Source organism: Sapajus apella, unplaced genomic scaffold, assembly GCF_009761245.1.
Source record: "Sapajus apella isolate SASKATOON/1434 unplaced genomic scaffold, GSC_monkey_1.0 scaffold21, whole genome shotgun sequence".
NCBI lineage: Eukaryota > Metazoa > Chordata > Mammalia > Primates > Cebidae > Sapajus > Sapajus apella.
This window is the reverse complement of record NW_022436961.1, coordinates 951,266-969,698: the sequence shown is the minus strand read 5'-3', so window position 1 is coordinate 969,698 and position 18,433 is coordinate 951,266. Positions and strand designations below refer to the sequence as shown.

Genomic DNA, 18,433 nt, shown 5'->3' with positions numbered 1-18,433 from the left:
TTTTTTTTTTTTTTTTTGTATTTTTAGTAGAGACAGGGTTTCAGTGTGTTAGCCAGGATGGTCTCGATCTCTAGACCTCATGATCTGCCTGCCTTGGCCTCCCAAAGTGCTGGGATTACAGGCATGAACCACCATGCCTGGCTGAAAAATGCTCTTTTGAAGTGATGGCAAGACTTTAGGGGCTGTTTGCTTTCTGGAAGTGGTAGTTGAAGTCCTAGCTGTGGGTCAGGAAGCTCAAGGGGAGTTAGAGGAGGTCAAGGATAGAACATTGATGAATAGCAAGGTGCCATGGCTCATGCCTGTGATGATAGCACTGTTGGAGGTGGAGGCAGGAGGATTACTTGAGCTCAGAAGTTGGAGGCTGCAGTGAGCTGTAATGGCACCACTGTACTTCAGCCATGGTGACAGAGCAAGACCCTGTCGTTATAAAAAACAACACTGGCTGGATGCAGTGGCTCATGCCTATAATCTCTGCACTTTGGGAGGCCAAGGTGGGTGGGCCACTTGAGCTCAGGAGTTCGAGACCAGTCTGGCCAACATGGTGAAACCTTGTTTCTACTAAAATAAAAATAGCCAGGCAAGGTGGTGTGTGCCTGTAGTCCCTGCTACTCGCGAGGCTGAGGCATAAGAATCACTTGTGCCACGGAGGCAGAGGTTGCAGTGAGCCGAGATTGTGCCACTGCACTCCAGCCTGGGCGACAGAGCAAGATTCTTTCAAAAACAAATAGGCTGAGTGTGGTGACTCATGCCTTAGCACTTTGGGAGGCCAAGGCTGGTGGATCACTTGAGGTTAGAAGTTTGAGACGAGCCTGGTCAACATGTTGAAACCCCATCTCTACTAAAAATACAAAAATTAGCTGGGCATGGTGGTGTATGCCTGCAGTCCCGGATACTTGGGAGTTTGAGGCACAAGAATTGCTTGAATTGGAAATTGGGAGGGAAAGGCTTCGGTGAGCCAGGATTGCACCACTGCATTCCAGCTTGGGCAACAGAGCAAAACTTTGGTCTAAAAATACCAAAACAAAGGAAAACCAAACAAATGGATCATTTAAAAGGCAGAGAAGTGTACAAGTAAGACTGAGAAAGAATACGAGAAGTTAGTGTGGTGACATAAGAGAGAGTTTTGAGAAAAAAAGGAATGGGCTGGGAGTGGTGACTCACGCCTGTAATACCAGCAGTTTGGGAGGCCAAGGTGGTCGGATCACCTGAGGTCAGGAGTTCGAGACTAACCTGACCAACATGGTGAAACCCCGTCTCTATTAAACATACAAAAATTAGCCAGGTGTGGTGGTGTGCACCTGTAATCCCAGCTGCTAGAGAGGCTGAGGCACGAGAATCACTTGAACCCGGGAGGGGAAGGTTGCAGTGAACTGAGATCATGCCACCATTGTACTCCAGACTAGGCAACAAAGCAAGACTCCATCTCAGAAAAAAAAAAAAATGAATGACATATCAGCTACTGAGATGAGAGGTCAAAAAAGGGCTGAAAGTGGCAGAGCAGTGGATTGGTTAGGTGCTTCTCAGCCAGTGTCCTTGCCACACGCAGTCCTCCCACTGGTGCTGGGGTTGGTGCTGACCTGCAGATAGGAGGTGAAGAAGCTCAGCTTCTGAGAAATGAATGCAGTAGTCAGGGCTATCGGGTTTTGTTTGTTTTTTCAAGGCGGTGAAGACATCATGGTGAAGGGAGAGTGTTAATACAGAGAGAGAAGTTGAGAGTTCAGGAGAGAAAAGATAGCATCAAGGGGGAGCCGGGAAGCGGGGCAGTGCACAGGTTACCTTAGAAGAAGAAGCACTTTCATCTCAAAGGTGGGTAACATGGAGCATTAACTACCATCTTGCCCAGCTGTGGAATGATCACCTGCAGAATCAAATATCAAGGCGTATGTCACCATAGATAGATGATTAATTTCCCAAGAATTAGAATATGATAAACCTAACAGTGCATAATTGTTTCCAGTAAATAAGATTATTTGCAAATACAAAAAAAATGTAAATAACATTATTTGGCAAAGGATGAAAGTAGTAGCTATTGTACAAATTTCTATTTGTAGAATTTTATTTAAAAACTTTACCACTGTAGCCAGGCGCAGTGGCTCACGCCTGTAATCCCAGCAGTTTGGGAGGCTGAGACAAGTCAATCACTTGAGGTCAGGGGTTTCAGACCAGCCTGGCCAAAATGGTGAATCCCCATCTCTCCAAAAAATACAAAATTTAACCAGGTGTGATGTGATGGTGCGCACCTATAATCCCAGCTACTTGGGAGGCTGTGGCAGGAGAAACGCTTGAACCTGGGAGGTGGAGGTTGCAGTGAGCCGAGATTGTGTCATTGCACTCTAGCCTGGGCAACAGAGCAAGACTCTGTCTAAACAGAATAAAAATTAAAAACTAAAATCTTTACCGCTGTAGCCTCTTTATTAAAAGATTGTTGCATTTCTAAGAAATTGCATTATAAAATAGTTGTTTGAATGAGAAAAGCATTTAAATGGAGAGCTTCAGACCCTCACTAAAGTTATTTACTTGGTGGAATTAAAGTGCTTTTATATAAAAATCTGTAGCTATAAAATTCTGACATCACAGGCATTAGTATTTGATTACATCAGTTTTTGCTAAAGAGAAATGGCTTTTCTTTTCTGGATAGTGCAGACACTGTTGTTAGCACTTCATCACCCACTGTTATGTAAAACACAAAATCACTCAAAATAGCTGCTGTGGAAAGCCCAGCAGTTTTTAAATTGTACGTTTTTAATTGTCTACTCTTTTCCTTTTATAACTAGTATAGTACAGGCAATGCAAATTCTGTATCCCAGTTAACTAATCACTCTTTATTAACTTCTAACTATGAAAACTTATGCTATAATATAAAGCCCTGTAACTCCTTAAATCAGAGAACATCAGCATGAACTTTCTTCCTCAGTTTGATATCCTGGAGGATCTGATTCTTAGTTTATCCTAAATTACTGAATTCAACAGCAACCTGGAAAAATAAAATGCAGCTAGTGTTCACTGACTTGAAAGATTTCTAAAATATATTTGGAAACCTGTTTAGGATTTTCTTTCCCTTTTTTTTTTTGAGACAGAGTCTTGCTCTTGTTGCCCAGGCTGGATGGCAGTGGCGCAGTCACATCTCACTGCAATTTCTGCCTCCTGGGTTCAATTGATTCTCCTGCCTGAGCCTCCTGAGTAGCTGGGATTACAGGCGCCTGCCACCAATCCTGGCTAATTTTTGTACTTTTAGTAGAGACAGGATTTTGCCATGTTGGCCAGCCTGGTCTCAAACTCCTGACCTCAGGTGATAATGCCTGCCTTGGCCTCCCACAGTGCTAGGACCACAGGTGTGAGCCACCGCGCCTGGCCTATGATTTTCTTTTTGGTAGTATCTTGTCTTAATAATCTGTAAGACAAATTTTTAAATTTTCCAGGCATGTAGAATAGATCATTCATTAAGCATTAAATTCTTCCTTTTTTCCTATGGTTCTGCTCACTTTTAGTATAAAGAATGTTATACTCTAATAGATAGGTTTTTTTAAAGATCTGTTTTATTGAGATACAGTTTACTTACCGTACAGTGCCCCCATTCAAAGTATATAATTGGTTTTTAGTATATGTAAGATCTATGCAACTATCACCATAGTGAATTTTAGAACATTTCACTATTAGATTTCTTTTTTTATTTTTATTTTTTTTTCCCCATTTATTTATTTTATTGCATTTTAGGTTTTGGGGTACATGTGAAGAACATGCAAAATTGTTGCATAGGTACACACGTGGCAGTGTGATTTACTGCCTTCCTTCCCATCACCTACATCTGGCATTTCTCCCCTTGCTATCTCTCCCCAGCTCCCCACCCCCCACCATCCCTCCCCTATTTCCCCTCAACTGACCCCAGTGTGTAGTGCTCCCCTCCCTGTGTCCACGTGTTCTCATTGTTCAACACCCGCCTATGAGTGAGAACATGCGGTGTTTGATCTTCTGCTGTTCTGTCAGTTTGCTGAGAATGATGGTTTCCAGGTTCATCCATGTCCCTACAAAGGACCCAAACTCATCGTTTTTGATGGCTGCATAATATTCCATGGTGTATATGTGCCACATTTTCCCTATCAAGTCTATCGTCGATGGGCATTTGGGTCGGTTCCAGGTCTTTGCTATTGTAAACAGTGCTGCAATGAACATTCGTGTGCACGTGTCCTTATAGTAGAACGATTTGTAATCCTTTGGATATATACCCAGTAATGGGATTGCTGGGTCAAATGGAATTTCTATTTCTAGGTCCTTGAGGAATCGCCACACTGTCTTCCACAATGGTTGAACTAATTTACACTCCCACCAACAGTGTAAAAGTGTTCCTATTTCTCCACATCCTCTCCAGCATCTGTTGTCCCCAGATTTTTTAATGATCGCCATTCTAACTGGCGTGAGATGGTATCTCAATGTTGTTTTGATTTGCATTTCTCTGATGACCAGTGATGATGAGCATTTTTTCATATGTTTGTTGGCCTCATATATATCTTCTTTTGTAAAGTGCCTGTTCATATCCTTTGCCCACTTTTGAATGGGCTTGTTAGCTTTTTTCTTGTAAATCTGTTTTAGTTCTTTGTAAATTCTGGATATCAGCCCTTTGTCAGATGGGTAAACTGCAAAAATTTTTTCCCATTCTGTTGGTTGCCGATTCACTCTAATGATTGTTTCTTTTGCTGTGCAGAAGCTGTGGAGTTTGATTAGGTCCCATTTGTCTATTTTGGCTTTTGTTGTCAATGCTTTTGGTGTTTTGGTCATGAAGTCCTTGCCTACACCTACGTCCTGAATGGTTTTGCCTAGATTTTCTTCTAGGGTTTTTATGGTGTTAGGTCTTATGTTTAAGTCTTTAATCCATCTGGAGTTAATTTTAGTGTAAGGTGTCAGGAAGGGGTCCAGTTTCTGCTTTCTGCACATGGCTAGCCAGCTTTCCCAACACCATGTATTGAACAGGGAATCCTTTCCCCATTGCTTGTTTTTGTCTGATTTGTCAAAGATCAGATGGTTGTAGATATGTTGTGTTGCCTCCGAGACCTCTGTTCTGTTCCATTGGTCTATATCTCTGTTTTGGTACCAGTACCATGCTGTTTTGATTACTGTAGCCTTGTAGTATAGTTTGAAGTCTGGTAGTGTGATGCCCCCCCGCTTTGTTCTTTTTCCTTAGAATTGACTTGGCTGTGCGGGCTCTCTTTTGGTTCCATATGAAGTTTAAGGTGGTTTTTTCCAGTTCTGTGAAGAAGGTCATTGGTAGCTTGATGGGGATAGCATTGAATCTGTAAATTACTTTGGGCAGTATGGCCATTTTCACAATATTGATTCTTCCTAACCATGAACATGGAATGTTTCTCCATCTGTTTGTGTCCTCTCTGATTTCGTTGAGCAGTGGCTTGTAGTTCTCCTTGAAGAGGTCCTTTACGTTCCTTGTTAGTTGTATTCCTAGATATTTTATTCTCTTTGTGGCAATTGTGAATGGAAGTTTGTTCTTGATTTGGCTCTCTTTAAGTCTGTTATTGGTGTATAGGAATGCATGTGATTTTTGCACATTGATTTTGTATCCTGACACTTTGCTGAACTTGCTGATCAGTTTCCGGAGGTTTGGGGCTGAGACGATGGGGTCTTCTAGATATACAATCATGTCGTCTGCAAATAGAGACAATTTGACTTCCTCCTTTTCTATTTGAATGCCCTTTATTTCTTTTTCTTGCCTGATTGCTCTGGCTAGAACTTCTAATACTATATTGAATAGCAGTGGTGAGTGAGGGCATCCTTGTCTGGTGCCACATTTCAAGGGGAATGCTTCCAGTTTTTGCCCATTCAGTATGATATTGGCTGTTGGTTTGTCATAAATAGCTTTTATTATTTTGAGATACGTTCCATCAATACCTAGCTTATTGAGGGTTTTTAGCATAAAGGGCTGTTGAATTTTGTCAAAGGCCTTCTCTGCATCAATTGAGATAATCATGTGGTTTTTGTCTTTGGTTCTGTTTATGTGGTGAATTACGTTTATAGACTTGCGTATGTTGAACCAGCCTTGCATCCCCGGGATGAAGCCTACTTGATCATGGTGGATAAGCTTTTTGATGTGCTGTTGCAGTCGGCTTGTCAGTATTTTATTGAAGATTTTTGCATCTGTGTTCATCATGGATATTGGCCTGAAGTTTTCTTTTCTTGTTGAGTCTCTGCCGGGATTTGGAATCAGGATGATGTTGGTGTCATAAAATGATTTGGGAAGAATTCCCTGTTTTTGTATTGTTTGGAATAGTTTCAGAAGGAATGGTACCAGCTCCTCTTTGTGTGTCTGATAGAATTCAGCTGTGAACCCATCTGGACCTGGGCTTTTTTTGGGTGGTAAGCTCTTAATTGCTGCCTCAACTTCAGACCTTGTTATGGGTCTGTTCAGGGTTTCAGCTTCTTCCTGGTTAAGGCTTGGGAGGAGGCAAGTGTCCAGGAATTTATCCATTTCTTCCAGGTTTATTCGTTTATGTGCATAGAGTTGTTTGTAGTAATCTCCGATGATGGTTTGAATTTCTGTGGAATCTGTGGTGATATCCCCTTTATCATTTTTTATTGCATCAATTTGGTTATTCTCTCTTTTCTTTTTTATTAATCTGGCTAGTGGTCTGTCTATTTTGTTGATCTTTTCAAAAAACCAGCTCCTGGATTTATTGATTTTTTGAAGGGTTTTTTGTGTCTCTATCTCCTTCAGTTCTGCTCTGATCTTAGCTATTTCTTGTATTCTGCTAGACTTTGAGGCTTTTTGATCTTGCTCCTCTATCTCTTTCAGTTTTGAGGATAGGGTGTCAATTTTTGATCTCTCCTTGCTTCTCATGTGGGCACTTATTGCTGTATATTTTCCTCTAGAGACTGCTTTAAATGTGTCCCAGAGATTCTGGTATGTTGTGTCTTCATTCTCGTTGGTTTCAAAGAACGTCTTTATTTCTGTCTTCATTTCATTGTTTATCCAGTCAACATTCAAGAGCAAGTTGTTCAGTTTCCATGAAGCTGTGCGGTTCTGGGTTAGTTTTTGAATTCTGAGTTCTAACTTGATTGCACTGTGGTCTGAGAGACTGTTTGTTATGATTTCCGTTCTTTTGCATTTGCTGAGGAGTGATTTACTCCCAATGATATGGTCAATTTTAGAGTAGGTGTGATGTGGTGCTGAGAAGAATGTATATTCTGTGGATTTGGGGTGGAGAGTTCTGTAAATGTCTATTAGGTTTGCTTGGTCCAGGTCTGAGTTCAAGTCCTGGATATCCTTGTTAATTTTGTGTCTGGTTGATCTGTCTAATGTTGACAATGGGGTGTTAAAGTCTCCCACTATTATTGTGTGGGAGTCTAAGTCTCTTTGTAAGTCATTAAGAACTTGCCTTACGTATCTGGGTGTTCCTGTATTGGGTGTGTATATGTTTAGGATCGTTAGCTCTTCCTGTTGCATTGATCCTTTTACCATTATGTAATGTCCCTCTTTGTCTCTTATGATCTTTGTTGCTTTAAAGTCTAATTTATCAGAGATGAGAATTGCAACTCCTGTTTTTTTTTGCTCTCCATTTGCTTGGTAAATCTTCCTCCATCCCTTTATTTTGAGCCTTTGTGTATCCTTGCATGTGAGATGGGTTTCCTGGATACAGTACACTGATGGGTTTTGTCTTTTTATCCAATTTTCCAGTCTGTGTCTTTTGATTGGGGCATTTAGTCCATTTACAGTTAGGGTTAATATTGTTTTGTGTGAATTTGATACTGCCATTTTAGTGCTAGCTGGGGGTTTTGTCCTTTAGTTGAGCTGGTACTTGTTGTTCCTTTATATGTGTAGAGCCTCTTTCAGGAGCTCTTGTGGAGCTGGCCTGGTGGTGACGAAATCTCTGAGTACTTGCATGTTCCCAAAGGATTTTATTTTTCCTTCACTTACGAAGCTTAGTTTGGCTGGATAGGAGATTCTGGGTTGAAAGTTCTTTTCTTTAAGGATGTTGAATATTGGCCCCCACTCTCTTCTGGCTTGTAGGGTTTCTGCTGAGAGATCTGCTGTGAGTCTGATGGCTTCCCTTTATGGGTAACCCGACCTTTCTCTCTGGCTGCCCTTAGTATTTTCTCCTTCATTTCGACCCTGGCGAATCTGACGATTATGTGCCTTGGGGTTGCTCTTCTTGACGAATATCTTTGTGGTGTTCTCTGTATTTCCTGGACTTGAATGTTTGCCTGCCGTGCTAGGTTGGGGAAGTTTTCCTGGATAATATCCTGAAGCGTATTTTCCAGCTTGGATTCATTCTCTTCGTCGCATTCAGCTACGCCTATCAAACGTAGATTAGGTCTTTTCACATAGTCCCACATTTCGTGGAGACTTTGTTCATTCCTTTTTACCCTTTTTCCTCCAGTCTTGCCTTCCCGTTTTATTTCATTGAGTTGATCTTCGACCTCTGATATCCTTTCTTCTGCTTGGTCAATTCAGCTGTTGATACTTGTGCATGCTTCACGAAGTTCTCATGTTGCGTTTTTCAGCTCCATCAATTCACTTATATTCCTTTCTATTTTGTCCATTCCTGTTAGCATTTCGTCAAATCTTTTTTCAAGGTTCTTAGTTTCTTTGCATTTGGTTAGAACATGTTCTTTAAGTTCACAGAAGTTTCTTACTACCCACCTTCTGAAGTCTGATTCTGTCATTTCATCACACTCGTTCTCCCTCCGACCTTGTTCCCTTGCTGGTGAGGAGTTGTGATCCGTCGTAGGAGGAGAGGTGTTCTGTTTTCGGGTGTTTTCATCCTTTTTGCGCTGGTTTCTTCCCATCTTTAAGGATTTATCCACCTGTTGACTTTGTAGTTGGTGGCTTTCAGATTGGGTCTCAAATCTTTCAGATTGACGTTCTGTTTGTTGATGATGAGGTTATTTCTGTTTCTGGGTTTTCCTTCTGACAGTCTGGCCCCTCTGCTGTAGGTCTGCTGAGGTTTACTCCAGGCCCTGCTCGCCTGGGATTCACCTGCAGCAGCTGCTGAACAGTAAGGGTTGTTACCAGTTTTCTTCTTCTTCTATCTTTGTCCCAGGAGGATACCCGCCTAGTGTCAATCTGATCTCTCTCTCTTTTTTTTTTTTTTTTTTGAGACTGAGTTTCACTCATGTTACCCAGGCTGGAGTGCAATGGCACGATCTCGGTTCACCGCAACCTCCGCCTCCTGGGTTCAGGCAATTCTCCTGCTTCAGCCTCCTGAGTAGCTGGGATTACAGGCACGCGCCACCATGCCCAGCTAATTTTTTGTATTTTTAGTAGAGACGGGGTTTCACCATGTTGACCAGGATGGTCTCGATCTCTTGACCTCATGATCCACCCGCCTCGGCCTCCCAAAGTGCTGGGATTACAGGCTTGAGCCACCGCGCCCGGCCTGATGTCTCTTTTATGAGGTGTCTCTTTGGATATATAGGGGTCAGGGAGCTGCTTGAGGAGACGGTCTCTTCTTTATAGAAGCTCAAATGGTGAGCTGTGAGCTCTGTTGTTGTTCATTCAGAGCTGCTGGGCAGGTACGTTTAGGTCTGCTGCAGCAGAACTCATAAACTGCTATTTGTTCCCAGGTGCTCTGTCCCAGGGATTTAGGGCTTTATTTATGAGTTTCCATTATGCTTCCGCCTTCTTTTTTTTTTTTTTTCCCTTCAGACCCGCCCAGCCCAGCAAGGAGGCAGCCTAGTCACTGTCGACCTATAGAGGCATTGCTGAGCTGCTGTGGGCTCTGCCCCGCTGCAGAGTGAACTTCCCTGCAGTCCTGTTTATATGGGTGTAGTTAGAACTGCTTTGGTGATGGTGGCCCGCCTCTGTTGGGGCGGAGTCTCTCTGCTGTGGCGGGTTGCCTTGGCACCGTTGGGCTACCTCAGCAATGGCGTGTTGCCTTGGCAACGGCGGGCTGCCTCAGCATTGGTCGACTACCTCCGTCGTGGCGGGCTGCCTCGGTAATGGTGGACGCCCTTCCTGCGCAGAGCTGGACCGTCCCGGGTTCAGCTGCGCTTGTTGTGAAAGTCTCAATCCAGAGTTTCTGATTTCTGTTCTTTTGTGGGGGTGGGACCAGCCGAGCCTGATCGCCTGGCTCCCTGCCTCAGTTCCTTTTTTAAGTTGGTGTTCCAGTCGCCTGTTGAAGAGGTGCCATGGTTTGTTTGTTTTCCCCTGCGGCCCCTCACTGTGCTGGTTTAAACAGCGGCACTGGTGTTTTGGGCCTTTTTTTTTTTTTTTTTTTTTTTTTTTTTTTTGCCCTGGAAGCTACCCTCCTGGTTCTCTGCTCAGTCCCCTTTTTAAACAGACTAATGGGCTACTTCCCGTGGCTCCAATCGCCAGCGAAAAGGGCCCCCGGACTGGTGTATTTTGTATGGAGAACCGCTGCTGCGGGGCGCCGACAAAGCAGCCACGTGGGGCAAAGCAGCTGTGCAGGCCGGCTCAGCCGCGCAAACAGCCGTGCTGGCGACCGTGGAGCTCCTCTGCTTGGGAATTTCCTAGTCTGTGGGCAATAAAAATGTGGCGTCCACCCACCCTCTGCGCTTTCACTGGGAGCTGCAATCCTGAGCTGTTCCTAAACGGCCATCTTGGATCCTCCCCCTCACTAATAGATTTCTATAACTATTTCAGCTAAAGAAAATTATAAAAATGGAACCCAATATAAAACTCTTGTTTTTGTAGTATAGAAACTTCTCTGTTGACAATTTGCAAGTTGTCATAGCTACTTGCCAGTGTAGCATTGAATTCAGTTCTGCTAATTTGTGGAATGAGAAGCTGCTTGTGTGGTAACACTTTGCACTTAGCGAAAATTGATAGGCATGTGTAAGTAGATAATCACATTTCCTCTTGTCTCATTATACAATCTAGTAATGTTTCAAAATTTTTTGACACAGTTTTGTGGTTGTTGAAGGATTACTGTACTTCCAGATGTAGTTTGAGATAAACTATCTGAATTTTTTTCTTATTGTTGTGTTATCTTTTCTCTCCATTAGTGTCTTGAGAATTAGAGATGAATTTTTGTTTCTTGTGTGTCCTCCCATGTTACCTAGACAACGTGTGCAGCTGATATTTTAGTTCTTGGATAAATTAACAAAAAAACTTCTCTCCCTTATTCTCTGGGCTTTAGGCATCATAGACGAGTATTAGTGGAATGGCTACGAGATCCATCTCAGGAGCTTGAATTTATTGCTGATATTCTTAATCAGGATGCAAAGAATTATCATGCCTGGCAGCATCGACAGTGGGTTATTCAGGTATTGCCTTTCTTGTACAGTGTTTTTCAGATTTTTTTTAACTGAACTAACTAAGATTACTATTAAAATCTGTTTCTAAACTAAAACACACACATATAAAGATGATTGCACACAAAGTACAGGAGAATTGCTTGAACCTGGCAGAGGGAGTGAGCTGAGATTGCACCACTGCACTCCAGCCTGGTGAGAGAGTGAGACTTCGTCTCAAAAAAAAGAATTACTCAAATACTTAATTAAAACCTGACATCCTCCATGTTGGCTAACCTTTACAATCTCTTTGGATATAGTAAATTTTAAATATTTTAAAAATTGAATTGTGTCAAACATTTGTTAGCAAATTGAGTATAAAAAGCCTATTTTAACGACAGATGTATTATTTGAATTAACAAAGGCATATATTAAGTTTTTTTCATAGATAAACTTTGAAATATGAGTTTACAGCAACTGTTCAGTATTTTACTTCTACCCACGTGTTAAAGTTTTATGCTAAATCCTGAATAGAATAGTTGTTAACTCCCACTCTGGGTTTTTTATTTTAACAAACAATTCTAGTGTTGTTTCCTGTGAATTTTTTTCTAGGGATTGCTACTTTCTGCACTATTCATTAGACCAAGAGCATTTCGCCAAATAATTAAAATTTAAAATTTTTCCAAATTTGATTAAAGGGATAACATGTTGTAAAGGTATTCGATATTTTTACTTATTTCTGAAAAACAAATCACAAAAGCATACATTTTACACATACACATGGCTCTTTCCATCTACCACAAGAGATTAAGACCTAGAACATAACCAATATTTTTGAAAAGCCCCCTTAACTCGCATGCTTCTTACTGAGATTCTTATAAAAGGTTCCTATGAGAAAAGATTTAAAAATATCTCTTAATTTTGTTGTAGTTTATACATTTCTATTTATTTTATAAAGTACACATAATTATCTTGTTTTCACCTTTAATATATTATGGTTTTATATATTTCCAATATAATTTTTTAAAACGTAATGATTTCAACTATAATGAATTCTGAAAACTGAAGAGAATCTGTCTATACATTTTCGTATGCTAAATGAAAAGGAAATAATTTGTTCCAAGTAGGACATATATACATTATGTAGATTACTTACCTGGCAGGGGAGATATGATCACTGAGGTGATTTTCCCAGGATAAAGTTCATTCATTGCACTCTGGATGTGCTGACCCCTGTGATTTCCCCAACTGTGGGAAATTCGACTGCACAATTTGTGACAGGGGGACTGTGTGGCACTTTCCCCTGGTCTTCACAGTTTAAGAACAGGTTTTGGCCGGGCATGGTGGCTCATGCCTGTAATCCTAGCACTTTGGGTGGTTTAAGCAGGCGGATTGCCTGAGCTCAGGAGTTCGAGACCTGTCTGGGCAACACGATGAAACCCTGTTTCTACTAAAAAATACAAAAAATTAGCTGAGTGTGTCATTGTGTGCCTGTAGTCCCAGCTATTTGGGAGGCTGGGGCAGGAGAATGGCTTGAACCCGGGAGGCAGAAGTTGCAGTGAGCCAAGATTGTGCCATTGCACTTCCAGCCTGGGCAACAGAGCAAGAGTCCGTCTCCAAAAAAACAACAGATTTTCTCTGTTTATTTTTATTTAAAAAAAAAAAAAAAAAGTGAGTCAGTGGTTCTCAATCAGCAGTGATTGTGTCCCCTAGGGGACATTTTTGGTTGTTATAACTTGGGGCATGTTGCTATTGGGAGCTATTGGGGAGAGGGCCAGGATGCTACTAAACATCCCAAAATGCACAGGGCAGCCTCCCAACAACAAAGAGTTATCCAGCCTGTACTCTCAGCAGTGTCATAGCCAAGGAACTCTGGTCTATTTCTATATGGAAAGCTATTTTATTAATATTTTAGTTATTTTCAATCAGGATTTAAAGGATTCAGCATATTCTTTGATGATGTAAAATGGGTCTCTGAGGCAGTTCTTTAAAAAATATTTTATGGCCGGGTGCAGTGGCTCACACCTGTAATCCTAGCACTTTGGGAGGCCACGGTGGGCAGATCACAAGGTCAGGGGATCAAGACCATCCTGACTAACATGGTGAAACCCTGTCTCTACTAAAAATAAAAAAATTAGCTGGGCGTGGTGACACACAGTTGTAGTCTCAGCTACTTGGGAGGCTGAGGCAGAAGAATTGCTTGAACCAGGGAGGCAGGGGTTGTCGTGAGCTGAGGTTGCACCACTGCACTCCAACCTGGGTGAGAGACTGAGACTCCATTTCAAAAAAAATTTATAACATATATTAGAAATGTAAAATTTTAGTTTTAAATGTTAAACATGAATTATAAACATTCATGGCCTGTATGTCATTGACATTGACTGTACTAGAGCTTCTTAAGTGAAGGAATGAAGAACCCTTCTTTGCCCCCAATCCATCACAGGTTGGATGTATTTTACTGTATTTCATGTACGTCTCATTTATATAAAAATACAGTGCCATGTATTTTATATAAAATTATACAATTTATATAAAATTTTACAATGAGGTTGTGTTCAGTAGCTCACACCTGGGAGGCCCAGGCAAGTCGATCCTGTGAGGCCAGGAGTTCAATCAAGACTAGCCTGGCAACATGGCAAAACCCTGTCTCTGTAAAAAATACAAAAATAATAGCCGAGCATAGTGGCTCATGCTTGTGTTTGCAGCTACTCAGGAGGTTGAGGCAGGAGAATCACTTCAGCCCAAGAGGTTGAGGCTGTGGTGAGCTATGCTCACGCCACTACACTCCAGCCTGGGCGACAAAGTGAGACCCTGTCTGAATTAAAAATAAAAATAAAAATGAAATATACACACACACAGAATACTACTCACCAGTCAAAATAAATGAATGATCCATATAGGCAACATCTTGAATGGATTTCAAGTGTATGATCCTTTGTGGAAAAGGGAGTCTCAGGTTTCATACTGCATGGCTCCATTGAGAGAACATTCTTGAAATAGCAAAATTATAGACGTAGAGAACGGATGAGAGGTTGCCAGGGTGAGGGAAAAGGGGGTACAGCTATAAAGGGGTAGCATCAGGCAGTTTCTTTGTGCTAAGGGAATAGTTCAGCATCTTGATTGTAGTGGTTATACTATACATGGAATAAAATTGTGTAGAACTATATTCTGCCCCCATTCCCCACCTGTACCACATAACACACAAGTGACTACATGCAAGATCTGAATAGGCTGGGCGCAGTGGCTCACGCTTGTAATCTGAAGAATTTGGGAGGCCGAGGCAGGCGGATCACCTGAGGTCAGGAGTTCGAGACCAGTCTGGCCAACATGGTGAAATGCTGTCTCTACTGAAAATACAAAAATAGCTGAGTGTGGTGGTGGGCATCTGTAATCCTAGCTACTTGGGAGGCTGAGGCAGGAGAATCACTTGAACCGAGGAGGCGGAAGTTAGTGAGTCAAGATCACTCCATTGCACTCCAGCCTGGGTGACAGAGTGAGACTCCATCTCAAAAACAAAAAAACCAAAAACATTTGAATCAAGTTAGCGGTTCCATTAACAATAATGTGCTGATGTCATTTTCTGGCTTTGGGATTGCGCTTCAGTTGGTAAGATGTTTACCATTTGGGGAATCTAAGTGAAGGGTACACAGGGCACTGTGTTACATTTATAACTTACATGAGTGAAAACAAACAGAAACACATGTATGGAAAACACTACTCCCAATTTTTCATTATTAGATTCAGTGGACATAAAATTATTGTTATACTGATAAAACAGCTTGTAGATGTTTACGCTCTCTTTCTATGCTTAGCATGCTGGAGACTGAGAACAGTGGGAGGACACCAATCAGTGGTCCACACTAGGATCACTGAACTCCACTAGGAACTTTCACAAAAATTTTCCTTTCCTTAATGCATTTATTTTCATGATCACCTGTAAAATCGGGGACTATCACAGGAGATTCTTACTTTTTTGCTGTTGACAAATAAGAAAACTCCATTATCTTTTTCATAATGTCCCCTACTTTCGAATTATTTGTAAGTTTTTATCATTCTCTTTTAAATTATCTTTATTGGTTTTCTTCCCCCCATGATTTTTTTTTTTTAAGACAGCTTTATAATATAAAGAATTAATATTGGCTGGGTATGGTGGCTTATGCCTGTAATCCCAGCACTCTGGGAGGCCGAGGTGGGCAGATTGCTTGAGTTCAGGAGTTCAAGACCAGCTTGGGCAACATGGTAAAACTCCATCTCTACGAAAAATACAAAAATTAGCCAGTTGTGGTGGCGCCTGCCTGTAGTCCCAGCTATTTGAGGGGCTGAGGCAAGAATATTGCTTGAGCCTGGGAGATGGCGGTTGCAGTGACCTGAGATCATGCCATTGCACACCAGCTTGGGCAACAGAGCAAGACTCCATCTCAAAAATTAATAAAAATTTATATCTTGGTCCAATTGTGTGTATTTCTTTTTTCTTTTCTTTCTGTTTTTTGAGACAGGGTCTCTTTCTGTTGTCCGGAGTGCAGTGGTGCGATCATAGCTTGCTGCAGCCTTAAACTTCTGGGCTCAAGCAATCCTCCCTCTTCAGCCTCCTGAGTAGCTGGACTCTAGGCATGTGCCAGTATGCTCAACTGATTTTTTAATTTTTATTATTTTTGGAGACAGAGTCTCACTTTGTCCCCCAGGCTGGAGTGCACTGGCTCTATCTCGGCTCACTGCACCCTCCGCCTCGGGTTCAAGTGATTCTCGTTCCTCAGCCTCTCGAGTAGCTGGGATACGGGCATCTGCCACCACGTCTGGCTAATTTTTGTATTTTTATTAGAGACAGGATTTTGCCATGTTGGCCAGTGTGGTTTTGAACTCCTGACCTCAGGTGATCCGCCTGCCTCGGCCTCACGGAGTGCTGGGATTACAGATGTGAGCCACCGTGCATGGCCTGCCTTATATTATTTTTTGAAATGTAGTCTCCTTATGTTGCCTTGGCTGGTCTCGAACTCCTTCTTCTTCAGCCTCCCGAAGCAGTGGAATTGCTGGTGGGAGCCACCACTGTTGGGCATGTATGCTTCTCTGCATGTATTTTAATGTAATTCTGTCATGTATGTGCACTTCTGAATGCTGCCCTTTTACTTTGATATATTAATATCAAGTCACATGAAATTTATATCTATACTATAGTCACTTATTCTCTTACTAGTGAGTTTGGTGGGGTTTTCCCCCCAAATTTTCTTTGATGTCTTTTTTACTGCTTTCTGTGTATGTCTTTCCAGTCTCTATCATCAGTTTTGTACTTGTATCCCCCTCTATTTTCTTTATTTGCAGCTGTCGCTACCTTCTGAATTTGTGATAAATCCTGTGTCTTCAGTTCTACCTTCCTCGTTGAAGCTTTATTTATTTTTATTGTTCATAAATAATGGGACATTTCTAATTGGATGGTTTTTCTAAATTTTTCCTTTAGGAGTTTAAACTTTGGGATAATGAACTGCAGTATGTGAACCAACTTCTCAAAGAGGATGTGAGAAATAACTCTGTCTGGAACCAAAGATACTTCGTCATTTCTAACACCACTGGCTACAATGATCGGGCTGTATTGGAGAGAGAAGTCCAGTTAGTAATCTTCTTCACTTGCTCGTTCATTACAAACATCTTTGCATGCCTACCATGTCTCAGGCACTGGGGATATAGCAGATCAAGATCCTACCCTATGGAACTAAAAGAGGACAAAGTACTGAGTGAAACATACAATGATAGATTTACAAATAACGTAGTATACCTCTACTTGTAGTATCTTAAGTTTCTCAAAATATTGCTACTGGAGATTGAAAAGAATTCCAGTGTTATGGGGTATTGTCTAAGAAGATTTATTTTAAGACTATCTCATTAAATTGTGTTGCATTTTAGATAATCATCCCCAGATGCCATGTTACCCTAATGCAGGATTTGGGGCTGGATAAGTTTTGGTTGTAGGGGGCTGTCCTGTGTTTTGTAGAGTGTTTAGCAGCATCCTGTCCTTAAGCAAAAATGTTTTCAGACATTGCCAGCTGTCCCCTGAGAAGTGAAGTCACCCTCAAGTTGAGAACCACTATACAAAGAGCTATTATTAGAGCTAGAAATTCTGAGTTGGCATCAATTTCTATGTTGTATCCATAAACATTAGTAGCCACGATTTTTCTGACCTTACTTGTCCATTGTATCTGAGTGTCTGTTTCACAATTTGAACAGGCTTACTGTTTTTAGAGCCTGATGAGGTGGGAGTCATAATTTTAGTGTAGACGTGTTTGAACAACTGTTGGGCGGAGCTGATTTGTATGGTGCACCTGCCTGTCATCCTCCAAGCCCTTGCTTTTGCCTGGATTGAGGCAGCTTGCCCTTATTTTATCTGCTATGGTGACTTGAAATTTATAAAAGGCTTCAATCCATGTCTCACTTTAATGCCCTGCTTTGGGCTTATGTCTGGAGCACACACTACCCCTCAAGCACACTTTATGCTTTCTTTCTACTGCTCTCCTATATAAAGCATACCTGGTTTTATGAGCCTTGCAGATATTATGGTTGGGTTTTTAAAATATATATAAGTTGAAGATTCATGGCAGTCTTGCATTGAGCAAGTCTATCAGTGCCATTTTTTCTAACAGCATGTGCTCACATTGTGTCTCTGTCATGTTTTGGTACTCCTCAGTATTTCACATTTTTTCATAATCATTATATCTGTTTTAGTGATTTGTGATCAGTCATCTTTGATCAGTCATCGATTATAATTGTTTGGGGGTGCCACAAACTGCACCCATATAAAATAGCAAATATCACTGTTGCATGTGTTCCCTCATCTTTCTCCTTCATCTCAGGCCTCCCTATTCCCTGAGACACAACAATATTGACATTAAGCCATTTAACCCTGCAATGTCATCTGAGTGTTCAAGTGAAAGGAAGAGTCACAGCCTCTCACTTTAAATAAAAAACTAGAAGTGATTAAGCCTAGTGAGGAGTGCATGTCAAAAGCTGAGATAGGTCCAAAGCTAAGCCTCTTGCACCAAACAGTTAGCCGTATTGTGAATGCACAAAAAGAGTTACTGAAGGAAATTAAAAGTGCTGCTCCAGTGAACACATGGACAAAACAGCATTATTGCTGATATGGAAAAAGTTTGAATGGCCTGGATAAAAGATCAAACCAGCCACAACATTCCCTTTACCCAAAGCCTGATCCAGAGGAAGCCCTTATTCTCTTTAATTCGATGAAGGCTGA

The 18,433-nt window shown here is 41.5% G+C and overlaps 1 protein-coding gene and 1 non-coding gene across 3 annotated transcripts in view; both read left to right on the top strand.

Moving 5' to 3' along the window:
* FNTA (farnesyltransferase, CAAX box, alpha) overlaps positions 1-18,433 on the top strand; it is a 52,342-nt gene that overhangs the window by 19,781 nt on the left and 14,128 nt on the right. For both annotated transcript variants that reach the window (XM_032288040.1, XM_032288041.1), the window contains exons 5-6: positions 11,103-11,229; positions 16,649-16,797. In XM_032288040.1, coding sequence (XP_032143931.1) covers positions 11,103-11,229; positions 16,649-16,797 — 276 coding nt within the window. The remainder of the gene's footprint in view (positions 1-11,102; positions 11,230-16,648; positions 16,798-18,433) is intronic.
* On the top strand, positions 12,345-12,502 carry LOC116558551. Its single transcript, XR_004272058.1, has one exon. It is a non-coding gene; the product is annotated as a U1 spliceosomal RNA (small nuclear RNA).